At 47.2% G+C, this 24,282-nt stretch overlaps 1 protein-coding gene and 1 long non-coding RNA gene across 3 annotated transcripts in view; one reads left to right on the top strand and one right to left on the bottom strand.

The window, feature by feature from the left end:
* PLEK (pleckstrin) overlaps positions 1 to 20,920 on the bottom strand; it is a 25,135-nt gene extending 4,215 nt beyond the window's left edge. Inside the window, 6 exon segments of the mRNA NM_001003363.2 lie at positions 4,293 to 4,397; positions 5,968 to 6,152; positions 9,109 to 9,200; positions 10,821 to 11,002; positions 11,243 to 11,398; positions 20,809 to 20,920. Coding sequence (NP_001003363.1) covers positions 4,293 to 4,397; positions 5,968 to 6,152; positions 9,109 to 9,200; positions 10,821 to 11,002; positions 11,243 to 11,398; positions 20,809 to 20,850 — 762 coding nt within the window. The 5' untranslated portion in view covers positions 20,851 to 20,920.
* Positions 5,622 to 24,282, top strand: LOC111097806. 2 transcript variants are annotated; one of them, XR_005366211.1, is made up of 3 exons: positions 5,622 to 6,326; positions 7,004 to 7,135; positions 7,230 to 9,147. It is a non-coding gene; the product is annotated as an uncharacterized LOC111097806 (long non-coding RNA). The 2 variants fall into 2 exon arrangements; XR_005366210.1 differs by lacking the exon at positions 7,230 to 9,147 and adding an exon at positions 23,285 to 24,282 and having other exon boundaries at positions 5,628 to 6,326.

The raw sequence follows: 24,282 nt of genomic DNA, 5'->3' as shown, positions 1-24,282 counted from the left end.
CCAAGGGGCGATGCAGAGGTTAGGACATAGCCCTCCTCTTCAAAGAGTTTACAACCCATGTAGAGGAATAAACTAGCAAATGTCCAACTGCAGTAATTGGTACGGATAATGGATTTCAAGGGAATTAAATGTGGGATATGTAATTGTGGGTTTGGGGGGTCAAAGAGACTCATTAAGATCTGGACTTACCCCCAGCGGACCCACGGGAGTCGGATGGGTGAGAAGGAGGTGGGACGACCTGACAACAAAGACGCAGCAGTGGGAACCTGCCAGGTGTATGCAGACTCTGGTGACTGAGACCGGGACGGCTAGCGCACGGGGGTGCCGGGGAACGGCAGAGGCAAATTCGGGAAAGGGAAAGAGACTCTAAGGCACAAGGTGAGGGTCGTTGCTGATAGCTTCTGAGTCAGAGGCGGGAAGTCACATTTTAGGAAGATTAACGTGGCGGCCTCACGCAGGGCCGGCCAGCGGGCCAGGGGAAAGCTAAGCCAGGGGAAAGCGGAGAAGGTAAACAGAAGGTCATCGGGAAGCGATCGCGAGCATCCACGTAGAATCACTAGGGACTAGCATCGGGCGGCGGCAGCGGAAATGGGAAGAAATCTGCACCGGGACAGACGTGATGAAGGCGAGGAGGCCCTGGGCCTCCGAAACAGGACGACGGCGTTCAGACCGTGAGTTCGGTCAGTGGGGTTCGTGTCTGGTTTACCTTTGTTCCCCCGGCGCCCAGCCCTGGGCCTGGCACGGGGACTCTCACCCCAGAAGCTGCTTCATGTTTGTGCGTAATTGCCTTGAATTACCCAGTTTCTCAAGATTTTTAAAATGTCACGGAAAACCTGATTTCCCATGGAAAGTTCAAATGACTAAAATATCTCCAGGAGCTATATAATAGGTGTATATATATGTATTAGACTAGAAGATGTATAGTTTCCATCTTGCCAATATGCCGCGTATTATTCGTTCATTCTCAAGCCCCACGTGTTGGCAGGCACGTATACAAATCTTCCAATACTTTCCACGTGCTCATATAGGGAAAAGTGAAGCATTTGTGGTTTTAGCAAACAATGCGTCCTTCATAACACCAGGTCAGAGGAGTTTAAAGGGAGCTGCCACGAATGGGCCTCGGTTATTTGGCCAAGCACTCGGTCAAGGAGCTCCCCTCCAAAGAGGCTTTTACTTGCTTGAAGGATGGAGCCAGGAAGCTACAGAGTCCTATGGGAGGACACAGGCTATTTCTCTGCATACATCATATCCAAAAATACTTCTGCAAAGCATCGACTTCTAAAATCCCTTTACTGAATTCTTGCCCTTTGCCTTGGCTAATGTTGCCCGTGAGACGAGATTACTAAAGTTTCTGCCTGACGCCATTTCCTCCTGTGGACCTGTGGACACACACTTCAGGGTCTCTCATGCCACCACTGGGGGAATGACAAGTTCTTATGAATCGTGGAAGAGGGAGGTAACAGGAGGATGTGAAATCAGCCAACCCTGGCCAACTGCCGATCGCCGTCAAGCCCTCCCTGACATCGACGATGGGACGCATGGAGAAGTTTAATGTTAGTAAGTGGGGATCGGGTCGTCTTTCATTTAATGAGTATTTCTGGGAGGGGTTAAGGCATGTGTGAATGAATGCCTGGGGTTTCGGAGAATTGTTGTGGATCTTCCAGCTACTTATATTTAATTTAATTTGCTCTACAGGGACACCCGGGTGGCTCCGTGGTTGAGCGTCTGCCTTCAGGACCCTCCCGGGGTCCTGGGATCGAGTCCCACATCGGGCTCCCTGCAGCGAGCCTGCTTCTCCCTCTGCCTGGGTCTCTGCCTCCCTTTCTGTGTCTCTCATGAATAAATACATAAAATATCTTTCAAAATTTTCTCTACTAAGGTTCATTATCTATTACAGACCAAGGATGCTGAACTACGCAACAGATAGGAGAAAAACACATAATGCATTGTCCTTCCTCATCAGAAAACCTACATATGGTCGACAAATGAGATATTTTATTCATTCTTTCATAAAAGAATGAATTAGATTAAAGGGATTACGTTGAACATAAATTACTATCATTCATCCTCAAACTTGCTACATCCCCCGAGTAGAATTATTTCCTGTGGGACGGGGGAAGTAGGAAGAATGGGGGGAGGAGTGACCTCCAGTTGGACACAGCCACTTCCCACCTGTGAGGTGTGGGACTCAGGTGTCCTTTTTCATCATGAGCCTCCTACACACGTTAACCCTGGCCAACTCCCAGGAGCAGACACAGAGCAGTTTCGCTTCATGATACTCGAAGAATTTTTTTTAATCCCCTCAGGTGAGTCTGATAGGAACCAGGTTATAAACTCCCGAGCTAAGAGGATGGAAACGTTAAAGGAGGCAGGCCGTCAACCAAAATAGAAGAGGTTTCTGTTCCCTGTCCCTCCCCACTCCCCGAAATTAGGGGAAATGATATTGTAAAAGAGCAAAATTTCCGAATGCACATAGATTTCTGTTTTCTGTTAAAAGGTGGCTAAGAGGGATGACTCTTTAAATAAAGAAAAAGGCCAGCTTTTAAGAAAAAGGCCAGCTCTGTGGTTCTCAGCCTTGGCCCCACACATCAGAATCATTTGCAGAGCTCTGAAATCCGGAGACTCCGACCTAATTGGCCTGGGGTGAATTTTTAACAGATCCCTGGAGGATTCAAATGTGTGCCAAGTGGGCTAGCTGCGGCTAAATTGTAGTTATCAAAGGTCAGGTAGAGGAAGGCGAAGAAGAGCCCAGAAGCAAGCCTACTTCCCGTCCCCACTGTCTTCCACACACACTCAGATAACCATGTCTCGACCACCCGGGGTATGGCCTGGGGTGCTTCGCCCAGACCTGACATCCGTCCAGCCCAGACTTCGTCTACCCGCGTTCAGCCTTCACGGTCAGTCTCCTCAGGGCTCCCTCGACTCTAGACTAAGCCTCGTCCCATCAACCAACCCAAGGAAGTCGCAGTTGACAGCAAGATAGAGTTACAGGCGGAATCGGGAAAATAGGGAAATCACAGAATTCCTTCCCAAGCTCCTCTTGTCTTAACATCCACCTTCTGGGGCAGCCCGGGTGGCGCAGCGGTTTAGCACCGCCTTCGGCCCAGGGCGTGACCCTGGGGTCCCGGGATCGAGTCCCACGTCGGGCTCCCGGCACGGAGCCTGCCTCTCCCTCTGCCTGGGTCTCTGCCTCTCCCTCTATCTCTATCTCTCATGAATAAATAAATAAGAATCTTTAAAAAATAAAAAGTCCACCTTGTGGCTCCTATAATCAAAGAGCCGGGAACACGGCAACGTTGGGCAGGCCCGGAGGTTGCTGGCGACGGGCGAACTCGGCGCACAGGCCCTGGCCAGAGCCTTCCGTATCGGAGGCAGCCCGGTCCTCCCTTTCCCTCTAACCTGGTGGGCGGTCACCGGGGCACCGACGTCGTTAGGATCCCCTGCACGTTCTTTTGCAAGCCCTTGCTCTAGTTCTCTCAGGGCCCTGAACTCTCAAAACCTGCTGTGAAGGGGAGTCTTCCAACGGGCGCCCCGCTTCCCTTGAGGAACTCCAAGTCCGTGTCTACACCTCATGCCGACCCCATCCCGGGTTCCTGTTTTTAAGAGTGAGCCCAAGCCCGCGGCTTCTCCCCTGCGGCCCGCGAGCTGCCCGCAGACGGCTCTCCCCAGCACAGCCCCAGGGCCCGCCTTTCTCTGGCACCAGGTGCGGGATCAGCTTTCACCGTGGCCAGCCCCGACTTCTCCTCAGCCCCCGCCCTCGCATCCCCCTGCCCCGGCCCCCCGGCCTTGGCAGCTGCCGCCCCCCGGGCTCGCCCAGCCGGCCGCGGCCTCCCCCGACGGCAGCCGAGCCCGCAGACCCGCGGCGTCCCTGCTCCCGGGACAGTGGGGCTCCGGAGCTGGCCCGCCCGGCTCCCGCCGTCCCCCCACAATCCAGATCATGATCCCCCGCTGCCGGGGGCACGCTGGCTTCTCCTTGTTTCCGGGCCACTCTGCCCCACGACGGGTAGGCGAGGACAAGCACTTGGCCCATCGGTTCCTTCTCCGGTGGTGAGAAGGGCACCACTTTCTGGAAACCTCTCTTTGCCCCGCGAAGTGGCTACCGAAGAGCTGCCCCGTTGGGAGGCGCGCCTGGGCCCGGCCTGCTCCCCGCCTCCCGCCTAGGCCGCGCTGGCTCCCGCTCCGCCCACTCCGTCTAGGGGCCGGGGACTTGGCCGAACAAAACCAAAGCCGTTGGGAACGGAGGAGTTAGGAGGCCTGGTGAGGGCGAGAAGACGGGGCGGGGAAGCACGCACCTGCTTCAGCAGACAGCCCTGCTTGATGATGACCCCTCGGAACTCTTCCTTCAGAATCACGTCGTCATCGCTGGAATTCTCCTCACAGAAGAACCCGCTGTCCGGCTGTTGGGACACCAAGCGCTCAATGTGGTCACCAGCCTCAGCAGGTGGCTACTTGCCAGGTCTCCTCTCTGCCTGCCCCCTCCAGCGACTGCAGTAGGCTCCTTTGCTCCTTCCTACCCCAACCTAAACTTTAAAGGTTGTCCTTGGCGGGACACCCGGGCGCTCAGCGGTTGAGCATCTGCCTTCGGAGCAGGTCATGACCCTGGGGTCCCAGGCTCGAGTCCCACGTCGGGCTCCCCGCATGGGGCCTGCTTCTCCCTCTGCCTCTGCCTCTCTCTCTCTCTCTCTCTCTCTCTCTCGAGTACATAAATAAAATCTTTAAAAAATAAAAAAATAAAAAAAAATAAAGGTTGTTCTTGGCCTGCTCATTTCCCCTCCCCCGTGTCTTGTCTCTGGCTGCTTGTCCTCGCTTCTAGATGCTTCCTCATCTCCACCCAAGTGTGACCTTGGCAATACCTAGCCTTTCCTTTTCTCAGGCTCCCCAAGCTATGTTCCAAGTCCAGCTCGGCACAGTTCTTCCTTGTTCAAAGCCTTCCTCCTCTGGGCGCCTCATGGCCAAGTCCTTAGAAGCGGAGTTGGCTAATTTACAAGACACTGCGTGACACAATCTCCATTATGATCTTTACTGTTTAGCCCCTTCGACTTTGAGGAGACCAAGAGCATGACGTGTCCATCCAGCCTCCTGTTCTGAGGTCAAGAGGGAACTGGGACCTGCTCAGCTATACGCAGGTAATGAATCATGCAGAGGAAGAAGCGTTGCTCGGGTGGGTATTTTTAGAATCCCACATTTAAATGGCTATAAACAACCAGATCAAAGGTCTGGAAAACAAAACAAAACAAAACAAAAACTGGCAGTGGAACTTGCCCCAAGTGAAATGAAACTCGCTTGGGGATATTCACTTCATTTTTGTAAGAAAGTGGTTCTCTTAAGTAGTTTCCTAACTTTTGCGCTCTGACCCCGAGTTGAAACAAAACTGCCAAAATCCCCCTAGAAATCCGCAGTGGCTGGCTTTCTTATATGGCCCAAGATTAGGTCCGTATTGTGCAACGTATCCTTTCCCAATCCGTGGTACGCATATACGGAAGATAAGACGAATGGGGGCGGGGGGGGGGGGGAAGATGATTGGGCGAGGGGACGTGGAGAAACACATTTTGTGTCAAGAGTCGTCAAAATACAACTGGCACATCATGAATTTACAAATCTCCCTCTAGAAAGGAAGCTCCCTCGGGGCCACAATTTTTGCCCAATTATTCTTTTTTTCACTGCTGTTGTCTCCTTTGTCTAGGAGCGTGCCTGGAATGTACTAGGGCCTAATAGGGTTGTTTTTCTTTAAATGAATTATTGCTTGGAATAAGAATAAAGTTTTAAACGTTCACTTAAAAACAACGTGCAACGAGACAACATTTTTCTTCAAAGTGACTCACTGGATACAGCAGGCATTGCAGAGGAGGCCAAGTCGGGGCTGGGTCCTTTCTTTTGCACATGTGGGTGTGAATTCAAATCAACCCACAATGTGCGCGGGGCAGCCCCCAAGACAGGAAGAGTAAGCGGGTAGCATTTCTCACTTACAAAGTAGTAGAAGGCATCAGGGTTGTCCAGGAAAGGGTGTTCAGCCATCCCATCCGCTGCATTCTTGGACAATTCCCCAGCGGGCTGCAGGTACCCTTCACCGAGCAGCGAGGACGCAATCATGAGGCCTTCCTGGCGATTCCGAACAGACTTATTGGACACCAGCCAGTCGATGACACAGTTTCCTGGATGGGACCAGCAGAAGGAAGGTTAACGTGCTACCGAAGTACCAGAGAACAAGCCACCGACAGTTACCCCTCAAGAGTTCCAGAGTATCCACGTGTCTGACTTGTCTCGTCTTCCCCGTGATTCCAAGAAGGAAAAGTGAAATCAGTGGGATAGACTCTTGGAAACAAAAGGTATCTTGTAAAGAGCTTTTACGAGCATCTACATGCTCCTTAAGGAGCAACACATGCATCAAAGAAACAGGTTTTACTGACTCACTCATTGACTCTGTTAATGAGCAGACACTAAAAAAATAAAAAATAAATAAATGATTTAAAAAATAATAAAAAATAAATAAATGAGCAGACACTTATTGAGCATCCACTAGGTGCTAAGTGCTGAGATGGCTACTGGGGATGCTCCCTCGGGGAATCTAAAAGGAAGAGATGGGCTGTACTTAAGGATTGGGACAAGCGTTCTGCTGCAGATCGGTGTGGTGCCCTAGAGCTACAGGGTCAAATCTGCAGGAAGGTGGGGTGAAAGGGGTGATAGGGTGGGGGGCGCTGGTGGGCACTGGTGGGAAAAGATTCAGGGAGGAAGTAGCACAGCGCTCAAGCTTAAAATATGAGTATATGTTTGCCAGGTACACGCAACGAGGGCTGAGGGGAACCTGCACAGGCCGAAGGAGCAGCACATGGGAACCGAGGCACACAGGCGTGAAGCAGCCCCTTTGGGGGGTGGAGGTCAGAGCTTGTAAGAAGAAGGCTAAACGACAGAGAGAGAGAGGGAGAGAGAGAGGAAGGCACGAGGTGAGTCGGGGAGCTTTGACGGCATGAAGACTCATTGCAAATCTTGATCACATCATTTGCAGGCCTAGCAGTGACCCTGAGAAGTCATCTAATCCAACGGCTGCCTCAAGAGAGGATTGCCAAGAGGAGACAAGGAAACTACCCAGAAGAGGGAACTGACCCGTCAGTTGTGTTCTCAGCAGGCTACAATAAAGGTTTGTATTAAAAATGGCATGTTCTGTAGAAGGATAAACTCGTAGAAGTTTTCGTAGAAGGATAAACTCATTAACACTGCATTTCTGCTCCTAGGCCTCAGAGTGAGCCTCTAGAAGAGTCGGGGCGGTAATGACAGACCTCATTGGAGAATGAGAAAATTAGGGCCCAGTGAGTTTAAGTGACGTTAGGCCTGAGCTACACAGAGATGGCCCGTTGCCCAAGTGTTCTAGCCCTAGAGCCCAGGTGTGCTCGGTCAGGTGTGCTGAAGCTTGGAAAGACCAGTTCAGGCTCCCCGTCATCCGACGTTCAAGGTCCTCCGTCACTTGTCAGCGGTACGAGAGTCCCTGTCTCTGCCTTAGTCTCGTTTCCCCACCAAGACCACGAGGCTCCCACATGACACCTTGACCCCACCTGGATTCTAGGACCCACCCTGAGCCTCAGTGGACAGGACTTGAGAAGTTCCAGCCCTGTACTCTGGGAGTCAGTAACACGCTGCACAGGGAATGAGTATGGCCTAGACCTGGTGCCCGCATCTATTTTGGAACCTCCTCCTTGTCCCCTTCCTTTGCGAGAGGATCTGCCTTAGTGACGTCACTCCTGCTGGAGTCAGGGCCCTGCTTTCCCTTATCATTCCCACAGCTTGGAATCTCCGTCCTAAATGTCAGCCCTGACTGTCTGATGCTATTAGGCCACAACCTTACTCTCCGAGGCTGATTCCCGTTGGATACTGCCCTCCCACTGCACATCACACTCTACCTTTCTGACTTTGACCTGGACCATTTTCATGAACCATCTATTGACTGCTTAACCCCTCAGATTCTACATCTGTTGTGTCTTCTTAGAGTTTTCCTCTCTTGATCTCTTCTGTTACTGTAAGGCATGCCCAGCGTCTAACAGTCTAGCTGCAAAGTGCATGTCCCATTTGGCCCCCTGATGGACTATGAGCCTCACCAAGCTGGTCATTTTCTTTTCCCAAATGCATGTTCTGGATATCTCTGCCCCATACCTTTGTCCTCACCATACTTAATGAAATGCCACCAACTCTTTGGGTAAAAGTTAGGCACCGATTTATATTCATCCTGAGTTCTTTCTCAGGTTCTTTCTTTTCTGAACTCAGAATTGTCCATGCAGACATATGACCTCTTAATATTAACCACCCTGAGAGCTCGCACCATATAGTATCTAGTGTGTACCAGGCGCCATCCCAAACGCATTGCAGCAAGCCTATGAAGTAGATGCCCTAGGATTATCCCCTTTTTATGGACTACAAAAGTGAAGCACAGGGAGGCTAAGTCATTGATCTAAGGCTTTACAGCAAGTAAGTGGCAGAGCCAGGATTTGAACTAAGGCAATCTGGCTCCAAAGAACATGTTTTGAACCTCTGTGCCATCTACCTAAACTCAAGACACTACTTGCCTGACCCTGCACAGCCTCAAGCATCTCTCACATTTTCACTTAAATCTTTCATTGTATACCTTGATTCCTGTTTATCATCTTTTTTTTCTTATTCTCATCAGTTTTTATTTTTTATATAATAAATTTATTTTTTATTGGTGTTCAATTAGCCAACATACAGAATAACACCCAGTGCTCATCCCGTCAAGTGCCCCCCTCAGTGCCCGTCACCCATTCACCCCCACCTCCCGCCCTCCTCCCCTTCCACCACCCCTAGTTCGTTTCAACGCTGTGTCTATTTCAACATCATGCCATTTATTTAGGGAGTGGAGGTCGGGGAGAGACCCTTTGATTGATTAGCTAGAACTTCTGAACCTTTAGCTTGACCAACAGAGTTCTTTTCCACCTTTCTTTCTGTTTCCATCCTGGCGAAGTTCAATTTCTTATGTTCACCAATCTGTGTTCTATGACCCCATTTGCCCACCACGCTTCACGCCCCCTCCCACATGTGAGGCTGAGCGAGAACTCTATATTGCCTTCCCCAGGTGCCCCATTTCAGACTTGCAAGGCCTTTTACCTGTGAAGCAGTGATTAAATATCTTCTTGTCCTTCTCTAGATTGAGTTCTTTTATTCCTTTCTCGATATCTTTCATGGACAGATACAAGGCACTGTGCAGAGATGGAAACAGACAGGTGAGTGGGGAACCTTCCAGAATGGCGAATCCTCTCTGGGAGTCACCACCTTGGAGAGACTGGCCATGACCACAAGCTTCCCCCATTCTCAGGTGGCCCCTGAGCCTAGTATCTCCATTGGAACAGAAGCAAAGGGTCGGGTTCATATTTGGGTGACTCTGTGGCTTATATAGCATTGAGCAAAATATACCAGGAAAGTACTTAATATCTTACATTCTTTAAGCTCTTTGGTAATTGAACTCCTAGTACCTGAGTAGAGAGTTGCCCCTGCGAGGTGCTAAGATGAGAGGTTCTCAGGGCCAATTGTCCATACACATTCTAGATCTTTAATTGCCCTCAGTCCTCATGTGTCAGTTCCTTAAGAGTCCTTCAAGAGACCATCTGTTGTTGATAATTGCCTCCAAGGAAAGGAATGTTCTGACTAAGCTTATCTTTTACTCTAAAAATTATGAGGGATGGCAAGTTCTCATTTTTTTTACTTGAAATAATAAACAAAAGATGGCCTTGCCAGAGAAATTGCAGACAGCAAAATAGAAGGCTACTTTCATGTATCCTGTGGCTGCACAGAACACAAGGATTATTCCCATTTAGCACTGACAGCTGCAGCCACAGACACGGTCACTGGACAGCCGCACCCAGCAACCCTAGCTGCACCGGGCACTGCCTCTTGGGTCATCACCAAAAAGTTTTCTTGGTGAGGGAAGGTGCTTATTCTCACCAAGCTCAAAGCACAGACTTTATTAAATCCCTGTGATGTGCTAAGACCTGTGTTGGGCTTGCAGAAGGGGTTTCTTCTCTCCTCTCCCAGAAATTCTCCCCATTTTGTAAACAGAATCCTCGTTGGATGTGTTAAGCAACCAACATGGAATTCTTCCTACCAGGGCTCCTGCTTCAGGGTATGTTCAACATAAAAGCAAAACTAACAAGAAGCGAAGAGATTCTAAGGGCAAGAGGCTCGTGTGGTAGCAGATGTGGAGCATGCAGGAAGGAAAAAAACCCTGACCCAACCACTGGTCGATGCCAAATTTACCCGTGAGCCTCTGAAAACCTTCAGGCAGCAACTATCACCTGCTAATCCAAACCAGCAAACATAAGAGACCATGAAACCAAGTTAGGGCACCAATAGCTTCTGCCCAGAAGGGATATTCACCCTGACTGGCTCTTGTTGGCTGTATAAGTGCATGACCCTGAACTTGAAACAATACCTGCTTGGACACATAGCCCCCACCTATCTAGAGATCCTGAACCTTACTTTCAAGGCTACATTATTATGGCTACTTCATAAATGCACTTATGCGTTCTCTCTCTTTCTCTGTCTCTCTCTCTCTGCCAAGATTACCCAAAACGAGGGAATTTATACTCTATTAGCCTCTTCTCCTCATCTGCTAGAGCTTGGAGAGGCTATGATCACTCTCCTTCAGACTCATGGAAACACCTCAGTATACCAAGCGCCAGTATCAACTTGGAAGAGTGGATACAGCCTTCCAAGGTGACCGAAGCAAGCCTTGTAGCAGGATCTGTTGTGAGCTTTCCATAATGGGGAGCCAGGGGCGGGGGGATGAGGAAGGGGGGAGTAAAGCAAACACAGAAAATCACCCTAAGTCAACGGTTTCTGGCAGTCGAATGGACCTCCTGGTGGATTTCCTTGCGAACTTTTGACCTCCTTCAATGCATTTAATGGCCTTCTTGGTGTCCCGAACCCAGGAATCTCTCTCCTCCAGGAAGGCTGCTTGGAAGAAGTGGTCCTGCTGTTTGGTCGTAGTGATCTTAAACACAAACTAAAAATCAAAGCACATCCCATTAGAAATGATTCCTTTCGAAGAGCTGAGGTCCCTTATGAAGCAACCCCATTCTGGAAGTGAAGTGCTTGGCCAACAGAAACCCAAATGCCCAGGGTGGAAAGTGAGTGGTGGTGAGAGGGACAGACCCAGGGAGCACCATTCCCATTGCAGGCTATGCGCAGGCTTAAAGGTCAGTGCATGGCAAGGTGTCCACTGTGGCTAATGATGTTGACTCACCATCCTTTTGCCAAAGTCTTGACAAGGGCTAGTCAGTGTGCTTCCTTTCAGGGGAATCATTCCTTTGGGGCTGTTGTCACTTTTCTTCTTGTAGAACTCAATTCCATCTTCTAACAGTACAACCCACATGGGTTTCCAGGTGTTGAACACACTTCCCTGTAACGACAACAAAAAGAGCTACGCAATGATGTTTTCCAAAACTGTTCAATAATGGGGCATAACGGGGATCCCTAGGTGGCGCAGCGGTTTGGCGCCTGTCTTTGGCCCGGGGCGCGATCCTGGAGACCCGGGATCGAATCCCACATCGGGCTCCCGGTGCATGGAGCCTGCTCCTCCCTCTGCCTGTGTCTCTGCCTCTCTCTCTCTCTCTCTCTGTGTGACTATCATAAATAAATAAAAAATTAAAAAAAAATAATGGGGCATAACTTGGCAAATAGCCTCGCTTTGGCCAGAGTGGACGCAAATGATGCACATTCGTATGACCATGCTGGTAAGAAAGCAGCTTCAGGGAAGAAGGGGACTGCCATTCAGATGGAAATTAAAAAAAAAAAAAAAAGCTTTTTAAGAGAAAATGTATTTACATGCACAAGCTGGCCTTCAGCTTCCCAGGGGCCATTACCAAGGGATTATGGTATGGCTCTCTATTCTCCTTGTGTGCTTCAGTCTGGCTTTCTGTGGCTCATTTTCTGCTCCCAACCCTGCCCCTGTGTCCATTCCACTTAGGGATGGCAAATAGATTCTATCTCGAGCGTCAATTGAGACTGAATAGTAGCTGATGGAAGCCATCAGCTTGGAAGCCATAAGTGGTGACACGCTAGCTGCAGTTACTTCCATCCTTTGGTCTGATCAGATTTTCTCTGGATGTGAACATCAAGAAGAAACTCAAAGAGCCACCTTGCGTATGAGCATGAATAAGTTATATGAAAATCACTTGCAAAATGCTCTAGGAGGACAGAGTGAGACTATCCATGTCAATGTGGCCTTAGGAAAATCCTTATTTAAAATGTTTTCAGTTGGGGTTAATGCCAACCGCACTCGTAGCAATAAATTAGCCATTCTGACTACATCAAGAAAGTCTCTTTCTTATCTATATTATGGGAGAACTTTGGAAAAGGAAGTGGTTCTTTGCTTCTCATCTTTTTTTTTTTTCGCTTCTCATCTTTGAACCCGTGGTGTCGCCTTGTCATGACTACCACAAAGTAGAATTATCATCCAGTTTCCAGCAGATCCTGCTGCTTATCTTAAAATACAAAGAGTATTTGTAAAAAAAAGATCCAGTTGCCCAAAAGGAAGACTATTTATGTAACAAAGATAAATACTGGTGGGACTATCGTTTTGCTTGTCCAAGTGTTTCCTTAGTTTTAGTCTAATTTAAAAATAATCTTAAATTAGAGCACAGTATCTCTTTTCTGCACAGGCAGGATAGCTCTCCATACTAACACTGGATTATTTCTCTTTTTAAAAAATAGGCAATGTCAAGACACATGAAATAATGTCAGTCAAATGCCTTTCTGTCTTACATCTATCTGAAAGAAATTCATATTCAGAATATAAAGAGCCCCTGCAAATTAGTAAAAATAAAATACAATCTGTTTTTTTTTTAAACGGGAAAAAACTGAAAGAGATACTGTATTAAAGAGAATATCCGAAAAGCCTTTGAAAAGGTGTTCAAAATCACTTTTCACCGGGGGAATGTAGATTAAAACCAAATGAGATACCTGTACACGCCCACAAGAGTATCTAAAATTAAAAAGATTAAGAAGAGCAAGATTTGGCAAGGATGGTAACCGGAACTCCTATACATGGCTGGCAGGAGTGCAAAATTGTCCATCCAATTTGGAAAGCTGTGGAGAATGCCCTAATTCTTAGAAGATACATGTTGAAGTATTCAGGTGTGAGGTGGCATGATGCCTGCAACCTTTCCTCAAGGATGTCAGTGTAAAAATGTGTGTGTGTGTGTGTGAGTTTATACAGAGGTAGGGAGAGAGAAAGCAAATGCATCCTTTTGTTAACAGTTGATAAATCTAGGTAATCTACTATTTTTCCTACTTCTCTGTGGGTTGAAAATTTTCATAATAATTGAAAAAAAATTGATAAATAAATGAACAACGCATGACACTATTATACATTAAAATTCAGGATATATAAAAAAATAAAATAAAATAAAATTCAGGATATACTTTTAGGGAAATATGGGAGGTCTATTTAATTTTTAAAAAAAAAAAAACTGAAAATATTCAAAGATACATTCACAGAGGTAGGAGTAAGAAGTTGGGCTAGATGACTGCAAATGCCTTTCAAGTTCAAAATCCTATATCCTACCTCAGGCCTACCAAAGGTTAATAACGGCTGTAGTCCTTCAGGGCTTTTGACCTTGGAACTGGGGTACACTGGGAGAGGTCAGCCAACACTGCATTCCTTCTGTGGACAATTAAAATACAGCTACTCTGGAGCCAACTGTTCGACATGAGTTCATTTGAGTTTCCTAATTCAAGTGCAGCCTAAGGGACCCTGTCAACTCACTCAGAGGAGAATGTGTCCCCTGGGATTCGGGCTCATTACGCACACCCAGGAGGCCGAAGTTCTATAAAACAAAAGAAATCTGACCATTTATAAAGTGGAAACTTTCTTCCAGGCTTGGCTGTGGTTAATTAGGTTGGGGTGATGCACTTGGTATGTGCTCTCTCCTCGTGGCTATTACCGCAGCTTCTCACTGGAGTTAGCTGTCAGCACCTCTCTCAGCCACCCCTTTATTCACCCCTTCTGTCCCCAAGCCTCTTGATGCTCATCAAATAGCACACGTGCAAGTGTGATCAAGGAGCATCCGAGGATATGCTATATGTTGGCAAATTGAACTCCAATTAAAAAAAAAAAAAAGGAGCATCCAAGCCAGAAAGGCATTTAGGATCACCTGCCGACACTCTCATCCTACAGGTGAGAATGTTGAGGCCCATTTAAGTGACTGGGCCTAGACCACCTGCCCAGTTGATGTGGACTGCGACTAGAATCCAGGCTCCTGGTTCTCGATTTTATGCTCTTTCCATTTTCCCTCAGATGCCATCATCATTTCTGTTCTTACATAACTAAGTAATTCTGGATTCTAAATCAAAATTTTTAGACCACTTAGCTAGCCATATATACAAGCTCAAATATATATATACATATATATGTGAATATATCATAAATGTATAATATATAATGTACATTACATAATCATAAACATAGGGACTTATTTATAATTGAGTAAGAGCAATCATATAAATAATCATAAGATATATCTAAATCATATTATATCATTTTATAGAAACATAATAGATATGTTTTATGATTTCATACATATAGAGAGCATTTTTGTGTTTTTTCCCATTATAGGCCAAAATCTAAACAATTTCAAGTCATGACAGGCAGGTGTTAGATGCTGAGTCAGATTTAGTATCTCGGGTCAAACAACTGCTCATCATCACGGAACTGCTATAGTTTAGTGCACAAGAGTCTGAGAACGCCTGACACCAAAGGGAGAAATCTTAAAGGACAAGATATTTGGCCATATAAAAAATTACACCTCTACACATTAAAAAAAAAAATCCTGCAACAACTGGAAAACACGTATAAACATGTGGATTTTATAACCTATTCTCATATAACTAAAGGTTAATATTTTCAATATTTTTTTGAACTCTTTAAAATCAATAAGAAATATACAAACACTCCTAACTTCTTAAATGGGCAAATGACATACACAGGCAATTCTCAGAAGAAAAGCCTGGATTGAATAAACATAAAAAATGCACTGCTTCAACAGCGCTCGAAGAAATGCAAATTAAAATGAAATAAGATCCGATCTTTTTATTTAATGCGATTTTTAGAAAGATATATAAAAATGTACTAGTGATGAGTTTGGGGAAATAGCGTTTGAAAAAAAGGAGCTCTGTGAGTCAGCAGTTTGATGTGGGCTGTCAAAAAAACTCAATCATTGTAGGACTATATAAATAGAGGCATAGAATCCGAAGTGATGAAAGTGATATTGTAACTTTAGATGGAGGACTTCCAATAGGTGACCATGGATCTGGATCTGAATAGCCCAGGATCAAATCCCAGCTCTGCTACAGTCTAGCAATGTGACCTTGAACAAGTTTTTAAACCTCATTTTCCACATCTGGCTAATGGGAATAATGCTACGACCTATTTCTTAGCGTTATTGGGAGGTGACGTGAACTACTCCATGGAACTTGCTTAGGGCAACAGCTAAAAGAACACAGTAAGCATCCAATGAATACTCCCTATTCCCTGTAATTCTGTGCCTCTAAGTGCACCTGGAAAATGACCTCATGTTCAGGAAACCTCAAAGCTGCAGATAAGCAGGGCCAAGCAGAGCAGATGAGGACTGTCTTCAAAGGTGTGAAACATTAATATAGACTGCTTGGAAGCTCAACAGGTGGAGGTCTCTGAAAAAAATAAAAAGTTTGCTGCATAACTTAAGGGAGAAATTTAAATTAGTGAGTTCCCCGTCGCAAGAGGTATTCCAGCGTGCTTGTTAGTGAATTAGTTAAAGAAGTGTAAGCCACAGTTCAACAAAATCCTTAAATACTCAGTATTCCTTTCAATCCCCAGATTCTTTGTTTTTTTTTTTTTAAGATTTTATTTATTTATTCATGAGAGACAGGGAGAGAGAGGCAGAGACACAGAAAGAGGGAGAAGCAGGCTCTCTGCACGGAGCCCGATGCAGGGCTCGATCCCAGGACCCCGGGGTCACGGCCTGAGCTGAAGGCGGATGCTCCACCGCGGGGCTGCCCCGGTGCCCGAGGCAGGCTCTGCTTACACTGTTCCCACCCTGAGGTGGGGGGGACCTTGATGGACAGCTCCAGGTCAGAGTGACCACTGCACCGACTGAGGCACGCCTGCTTGTGTAGCTTCACTGAAAGAAGCCACGACTCCCTGCTACGGGGCAGGGGAATTTGAATGTGGTGTCGAGCCCCTCCCAGACGCCTCCCACGGAGTGCAGACACCCCCTTTCACTTCCTTCCCCTTTCCCTGACTTCTCCTTTCGTACATTGATGTTGACGCTTAGCTGGAATTGAAAGGAAATTACATTACGGGGAAAACTCGGTAACTGACTTCGGTGGAACTGTGAGGAGGCCTCACCTAACCTCCCCGACTCGGGGGACGTGTCAGTTTCAGTAGATGGTGCATTGAATTAAGCCCTTATTGCTGCTACATCATAGATTGTATCACCCAGTTTTCCGAACCGATCCATGAAATCGCTCGCGTGACATCCCGGATAAATGGTCATTTTGGCACCTACGTAAGTTCTTCGAAGGCAAGGACACTAATCTATTCAGTAGGATATTTTCTACATGAGTAAACAAGTTGGACAATTTCTCAATAAAAACAGAGGAGGTGAGCAATAGAGAAATGGCACCAACCAAATGCTCAACAGAGTGATTTCCGGAGTCACCAGGGCTTTACATTCGAATTTCAACTTCGCCTCCTCCAGGCCGTGTGGCCTTAGTCAAGTCATTTAATTTTTCGAAACATTTGTCTCCTCCCCTGTAAATGAAAGTAATACGGCACCTACTTGCCATTGCTGCGAAGGTTAACTGAGATACTGTACTTGATGGGCTTAGCACAGTGGCTAACTGGCAGGAGGGGCTCAAAGAACAGTGACCATGTAGACAGATACGATCCCACGGTGTGTAGACAGCGGGGTGAAGTCATTCGGACCCAGGCTTGTCCCGGGCACCATCCACCATGGCAACAGCACTCCGGAGAAGAAAATCACTGCCAAACGAGCCCCGGGTACCACTAGCACCAGGTAGGCCTGGCCCTCCACGACCCCAAGGCCACTGCTGAGTTACAGAGCAGCTTCGCCACTTAACAGCCGGGTGCTGTTGGGCCAAGCCTTTTGCCTCCCTTGTACCTCAGTTTCCTCTTCTGAAAAGTAAGGATAATAGTTGGGCCCACTCTGGGTTGAGTTGCTATGAACATTAAATGCTCTGGTGCGAGCAATGCTCCCATCTCTCTTTGCTGCAGGGTAAGGACCAGCTGGTAGCTGTTATGAGGGTGATGAATCGACAAATGCAAATTGCTGGGGACCCCTGATGGTGGTGTGTCCGGAAGGAAAGGTAGCTGGACAAAGGGTTCCTAGGCTGGGCCTCCTGGCTCTCGGGATGCCCTGCACCCGAGGCTCTCTTCCTCCCTCCGCAGCCTTCTGCGGCCCTTTGCTTTCCTGCTCCAGCACCTCCCACCCTTCTCCTTCCCGCCGCCCCGACTCCTGCGCCTTGGCCCAGCCTCGCACAGCCCCCCAATCCCGAAGCTGCTCTTGGGATCCGCCCTGCTGAACGCAGCGCCTGCTGCTTGGTTGTCGATCTGCCAACATCACTTTGCTCCCTTGACCTCTAGGAATAGGTTGGTTTGGGACATGAGTCGGTAGAGTCCAGCTTATTCATTGCATGGAAACTGCTCCTCTGTCCGTTTTTTTTTTTTTTTTTTAAGCTACGAACGATTACAAATACATCCAGATCAGCAGGGTGCTCTCAAGGACGTCCAAAAGATGTCTAGGTTTATTGGTTGGAATTAATCCCCAAGCCGAGAGAAAGGGAGGTTGAGGTCACTAAACCCAATCTGGCCCACGGTACAATTTGTCCAGGCCTCACTTGAGTTCTGGTAAATTCATCTAATCTCCCTTTCGCTGGCTTGGGTAGGCCTGCAAATGGAAATAAGGATACCATCACAGAGGGTGATTAGGATTGAACGAGGTCATGTTCGCACAGTGGCTAAGCCGCTGCTGTCTGGTCAGCTCTAGGTGCTCTTTTTTTTCCCCCTTAAAGTCAAAAGTGACAAGATCCTGAGGCAAGGAGGTCTAGGTCTTACTAAGAGTGACAAAATTGCAAGGGGATAAAATCATGTATTTTTCCTCCTTCTCGAACTTTCATTTTATTTAAAGACCTAAGGCAGGGGGCAAAGGAGGAAACTGGAATTGTAAAATGTGAGCGGTCACCCTGCACAGAAGAAAAAAAAAGGAACATCTCATAGTCAGTCCATTGACTGTCGATCCCAAGATTTCTGACTTAACGACATCCTTGCACCAGCTTTTCTAATATTGTATTTTGCCACTCAAAACATCTTATCTCCAATAAAGTTATTTCACAAACCAAGACATAGGGAAAGGGATGTCCCTTATTACTACCCAGGTACCTTAAGCTGAATAAGAGAAAAAAATAAATGAAGGGAGATTCATATACTATTGCTTGTCATGCTCTAACATCAAAAACCACAGGGAAGGCATCCAACCGCCTTGCCAGAGCAATATTTCTATGGTCTTTTCTTCACTATTACCTTGGCAACCAACCCAGAACCAGTGCATGTCCCTCTTAGCAACTAGAAAAGGACCTTCATCTACTGAAGCGCATATCAAGACGAATATAAATAATCATGGTCACATACGTAGCACCTACTATGCACTAGGTTCCTGACATCTATAGTTTTTAATCTGTATGTATGAGGTAACCGAAGGAAACTGAACGTCCAAAAACATTCCTGGGAAATTCTGGCTCCAGGTGCAGTCCTATAGCCAAGGAAGGGAATACTTCTGAGACAAGCATGCCTTCAAAATGATAATTAGAGAATCTTAGCACAATACAACAATGACTGTTCTAAAAGGTCCCAGAGAAAAAAGCAAAAACTACGGAAGATGTAAATTATAGATAGGAAAATGAGGCAGATGGAACGTGTGAAAATGTCAATATGAAATTCCACTAATGCTTTTACCTGGGTACATTTTCTAAATTGGCTTTAATAGGCCATAATCTGAGAGAAGTACTCTCGCTGATCAAAAACTATTAATGTAAATAAATCTGTAAGCCTGGCAAACCGAACTCTTTCACCCCCACCTTCTAGTGGGGCGGCCTCACTTAGTAGAGATTTAGTCTTCTATATTTTTTTGTAATTTATGGAGGTTTTTTTTGTTTTTTGTTTTTTGTTTTTAATTTATGGAGTTTAAAATGTGAACATACAAACTTAAATAGCAGCAATTTTCACCGCAATATGTTTCCATTCACTTGCTCTTCTCCAAATAGTAGGTCAAGCAACCAGGGAAGAAACACAACTTTGATTATTACTCAACAGTCACAGGGAATGGTCGGCGCCTACTGCAAAAAAAACAAAAAAACAAAAAAACCATGCACACCTCTGCGCGTGTATATGTGTGTCTTTTCCAAAGGAGTTTTCACAATAGCTAGAGATGCCATGTGAGCTAAAGAGCACACCATCCCGGGCTCCTCTCTTCTCCGGCACCACTTACGATTCTCACTTCCACAGATACATTACAAACCTTAACCCACGTTACACTGACTTCAAGAAAATCGTGGTGGAGGGCGCAGAGTTCAGCCCCATGAGTCAAAACCCGAGCCGGAAAGTGGGTTTGTCAACTGTCACAGCCACGTGACCTGGGGGCAGTCACCCAGCTTCCTGGTCTGTTTCCTCTTCTGGAAATGGGAGAATGAGGTCAGGTGATGTCATGTCCCTTCCAGCGTCAGGTCAAAATAGAATCAGGCTTAACCCCCTCACAAGTAGAGCATTTGGGGCTAAAATGTTAAACCCATAAATGACCTAAAACAGGCACATTAGGTGCTTGCTCCGTTGAAGAGTCGAGCGTCTGAAAGACTATAGTGAGTTCGGTCTACTTCTGACGCGCTGGGCCCACTGGGGTCATTGTGAGAACACTTGTTCACGGAGGTGTTGCCCACAGGATGCCAACCAGCCCCGCGTGTGAATTCACACAACGACATGACATGTCCCCGGCGTTAGGAGAAAAACCAGCGGTGCTAAGAAAATTCAAGTTTTTCATGCCATAGCCAGTGAGACGAAAGCATTTTTGAGTGATCTTGGGTCCCTGTCCCCTGAACTGTAGAAGTACTTCCTCCTACCTTAGCAGTACAGCAGATAAATGGACTCAGAATGCTGAATGAAGAGATTTGAGCCCAACTTAAGACAAAGGCAAGGTTTTTATGCACCCATTCTTAGGAGACGGCCCAAGAGATCAGCTACGATTGCTGTGTCTTTATACCAGCTTCTCTTTAATCCCCTTCTCTTTCCTCTCCTCCATAAATAAATAAATAAATAAATAAATAAATAAACAAATAAATAAAGGAGGATGGGAATTTAAGTAACAAAGAAATAATCTCTCTGAGTAATGTCTAGAGCAGAAGAGTGCGAGTCTTCAAGCACAATGTACACATGCAGCTCCTGACAGGAGTTTCCTAAATCACGGTGTAGATTTTGCTGAGGCCCCCACCTAGAAGTCTAGAATTCTCATCCCTGCAAGATGAAGCTGCGCTCGTGCCTGAGCTGGATTGTCCACCTGTCGGAACCAGGATGCTGTGGATCCGTGGATCCGGTGCTGGCCCCCCTCCCTTGCTGCACCTGCCGCGCTGCTCTCCACGCCAGCCCAGTGAGTTCAGTAGAGAACATTCCTAAGGTGAGTGAGTAGAGAGCCCCAGGCTGCGTGCGCCCCACTGCTCCCCAACCCCATCTTCAGCGAGACCCTGGTGGGGGGCTCTTCTGCTTACCCTCTTCACCAGGTAGCCCTCCCTGATCCGTTTTGGCTCCATGGCAGGTGGACCACCAGACCGCGAGTCCGCTCTCCCCGAGCCCCGTGAGCAGCTCAGCCTCCTCTGAGAGCTGAGACAGTTGTGGGCAGCTTTTCTAGAGCGAGTTCCCTTTCACAACTTCCCATCTGCTGGCCCGATCGCATGATCACATCCTCTTCCTCTCCCTGGGGTGGAAGACCAGAATAAGGAACCGCAGGCAGAAACTACCCATTCTTTGCTAACTTGGGAGACTTATTGGGAGTGCAGTTGGGTTGGATAGTCACCCCAGGTAAATCTTTACTGCTGTAAACAAAGCCATTCACCTAAAGAGGAAACAAAAAAAGACAGTGAAAGAAGAGGAAAATGAGCAAGAAAATCCCATTTCATTTAGTTCTTACAAGAAACCCATGGGGAAGTGATGTTACTGTCTTTCTCTTAGCTATAAGGAAACTCGGGCTCAGAGAAGAAAGCAATCGTCTCAAGGTCACCAGTTGGCTAAGAGGTGGATCCGGGGGGGACCTCACCCAGTCTGCTGCCCCACATCTGACCTGAGAACTGGGCGGCACACAGAACGGTCGCCCACAGTGGACCTGTCAAAGGGAGTCCACGGGCAAACATCTTTGAGAAGTTTTATCCCTATAGTCCCAGCTTTGTGACTCCCCTTCGGATGAACAAACTAAAGCTCCTCCCAAAGTACTAGAGCAAAGACTCCTCCTGGGATGGTGTTCGAGCTTGTGTTTCCCAAACATACTCGGCCGCAGAATTCCTCTTCGAACAATTTCTGTTACCATCCGTGTTATGGGTTGAATTGTGTTCCCCTCAAAAGAAGTCCTAACCCCCAGCACCGTAGAATGTGACCTTATTTGGAAATGGATGTAATTAGTTAAGGTGCAGCAATACAGGAGTTGACGGACCCTTGACCACTATGACTAGTGTTTTCTTAGAAGAAGAGTGAGAAGTGAGACATACAGAGAGAAGACGGCCGTGGGATGGCAGGGGATGTGATACGTCGCCAAGCCAGGTTGTGCCAAGGACTGCTGACGGACACCAGACGCTGGAAGGTGCAAGCAAGGATCCTCCCCCTAGAGTAGTCACGGAGAGAGTGGTCCTACCAACACCTTGATGTTAGACCCCTGGCCTTCAGAACTGTGAGGCAATAAATTTCTGTTCTTTTAAGCCCTGTTTGTGGTACGTTTTTAGAGCAGCCCCAGGAAATTGCTACAAATCTGAAAAACTGGCATTCTACAGGAGAAACACTGAGAAGGTTCCCTGGGCCGTGTGACAATGGGCAGGTTCTTTCACCACTCCATGCCTCGGTTTTCTCATCTGCAAAATGGGGACAGTGACACCGATTCAACCGAGTCATTCTGAAGATTCTGAAGATGAAATAAGATAACACGTGTGAGTGTTTTTTTAAAAGTGTCCGGAACAAAGTAGGTGTCCGTAGACGTCATAGTCTCCATTTTCAGGGATCATCCATTACCTTAGGGCAGATCTTTCTCAACGTTAAGTTTAACAGAGGTCATGGAAGCAATCACAGAGCTAGATTCTTTTACTAGTCACCATTCTTCATCCCACCAGCCACCATTCTTGGGCTGCAGTCAACAGAAACCAACTCTAGCTGATTGACTGGAGGGATATAGAGTGGCTCACAGACTTGGGGGAAAAGAAAATGAAAACTAGAGTCTTTGGAAAAACAGAAACCAGGGCAACTGTGGGGTTCCAGGAAATCAGAACTAATGAATGGTCTCTTTGAGACACTAAGCTCAAAGGCTTCCAGTGGATTTGAGGCTCTACAGGTTCCCAGAGAAGGAGCCATTGACGGGCCTTGCTTGGCTTAGCGCTTACCTGTTGGCCACCCGCAGGGGAGGCCTCGAACTGACAGCCCATCAGGACAGTGCCCCAGGGGCAGGGGCTCATCCCCGAGGGAAAATCAAGGATGAGCTATTAACCTAAGTGTGAAAGGCCGTAGGCAGGCAATACAGACTGATGTCCCCACAAGGCATCTGAGGAACCAGGAAAGTTGGGAGCAGGATGATGGGCTCTTGGGGTTTTCTAAGACCTTCCTGACTTGCTCTCCTTCCTCCTTCCAGCTCCGTGACTACCCTGCAGTCATTGCCCTTCTGTTCTCACTTGTCACCAACACAGATTGTGTAGAATTCTAGATGGCTTGCCATCGGTTTGTCATTGTGCCAAGATTATTCAAAAACTGGGGAGAAAGGGTAGTAAGAGTGGAAGAGTCCACATTTGATGGCCCTTGGGCGAAACAGAAACTCATAAAGGGGTGGTCTGCAATGTCTGCATTCAAACAAGTACTGTTGCTCCGGGTACGTCCCCGTGGGCAATGGAAACGGTGCGTGGATTTACCAAGTCTGAGCTCACAGCTGAATCCATCTCCTTTTGTTCCATGCAAGGGATTTCTAGTTTATCATGTTTTCTCCTGTTTTCCCAATAGGACGAGAGGCCTCGAAGACTCCTTACACCAGGAAATGTCGTGTTATCTGGCCGCCCACAACGTAGAAGCATCCTCCGCATTCTGCATAATTCATCTCAAGAAATACGTGTTTAATGGTTACCCTGTGGCAGGTGCTGGATGAGGTCATAATGTCTTGCCCCCCAGAGCACCCCAATGTGCTGCTCCGCTGAACGTACCACGGACAGGATGAGCACTGGATGTTATACTCTCTGTTTGCAAATTGAATTTAAATCTAAAAAGAGAGAGAGAGAGAGAGAAAGAGAGAGAGATTAACTAGAAGCTTAAAAAAAAAAAAAAAAAAAGAATGTTCCACAAATGGATCGGATGCTGCTGCTTGGGCTTCTGCCCCCTGGGGTCATCGCGCCTGGTTAGCAACACCTCGTGGCCAGGAGAGGAACTGTCTGAATCAGCGGCGTGTTTAGGGCTTCCCTTCTCTCTCTCCCTCTTTTTTTTTAATAAATTTATTTTTTATTGGTGTTCAATTTGCCAACATATAGAATAACACCCAGTGCTCATCCTATCAAGTGCCCCCCTCAGTGTCCGTCACCCAGTCACCCCCACCCCTCGCCCACCTCCCTCTCTACCCTTCTCTTACCCATCTGAGCAATTGCTCCTCGGCGCTGTGGGGCCCCATCCCCAGATCAAATAATTACAGCCTCTTCCAATATCTTGTTCATGTATGTGTGTCGAGGCTTTACTTTTTAAAAATCCCATCCTGTCCTTTTAATTCCCGGGTGTGACTCACACGTTGGAAACATTCCTACGGTAGGTTGTATCTGCGTAAGGAAAATTTAAGACTTTGGAAGAAGCAGAAAAGACGACCTGCGGGTCTCCAGGGGAAAGCTACGCGGGCGTCACTCTCCGCACACGGCTCCGGGCCACCTGACGCCGAGCAAGTCGGGCTTTTCCTTGTACTTGAATTATCTCACGACTCTGTAAATTGTGGATCGTTGATAGCAATGCAAATTATTCTTGTC

This window comes from Canis lupus, chromosome 10 (assembly GCF_011100685.1).
Source record: "Canis lupus familiaris isolate Mischka breed German Shepherd chromosome 10, alternate assembly UU_Cfam_GSD_1.0, whole genome shotgun sequence".
NCBI lineage: Eukaryota > Metazoa > Chordata > Mammalia > Carnivora > Canidae > Canis > Canis lupus.
This window is presented reverse-complemented; position numbering and strand designations above follow the sequence as displayed.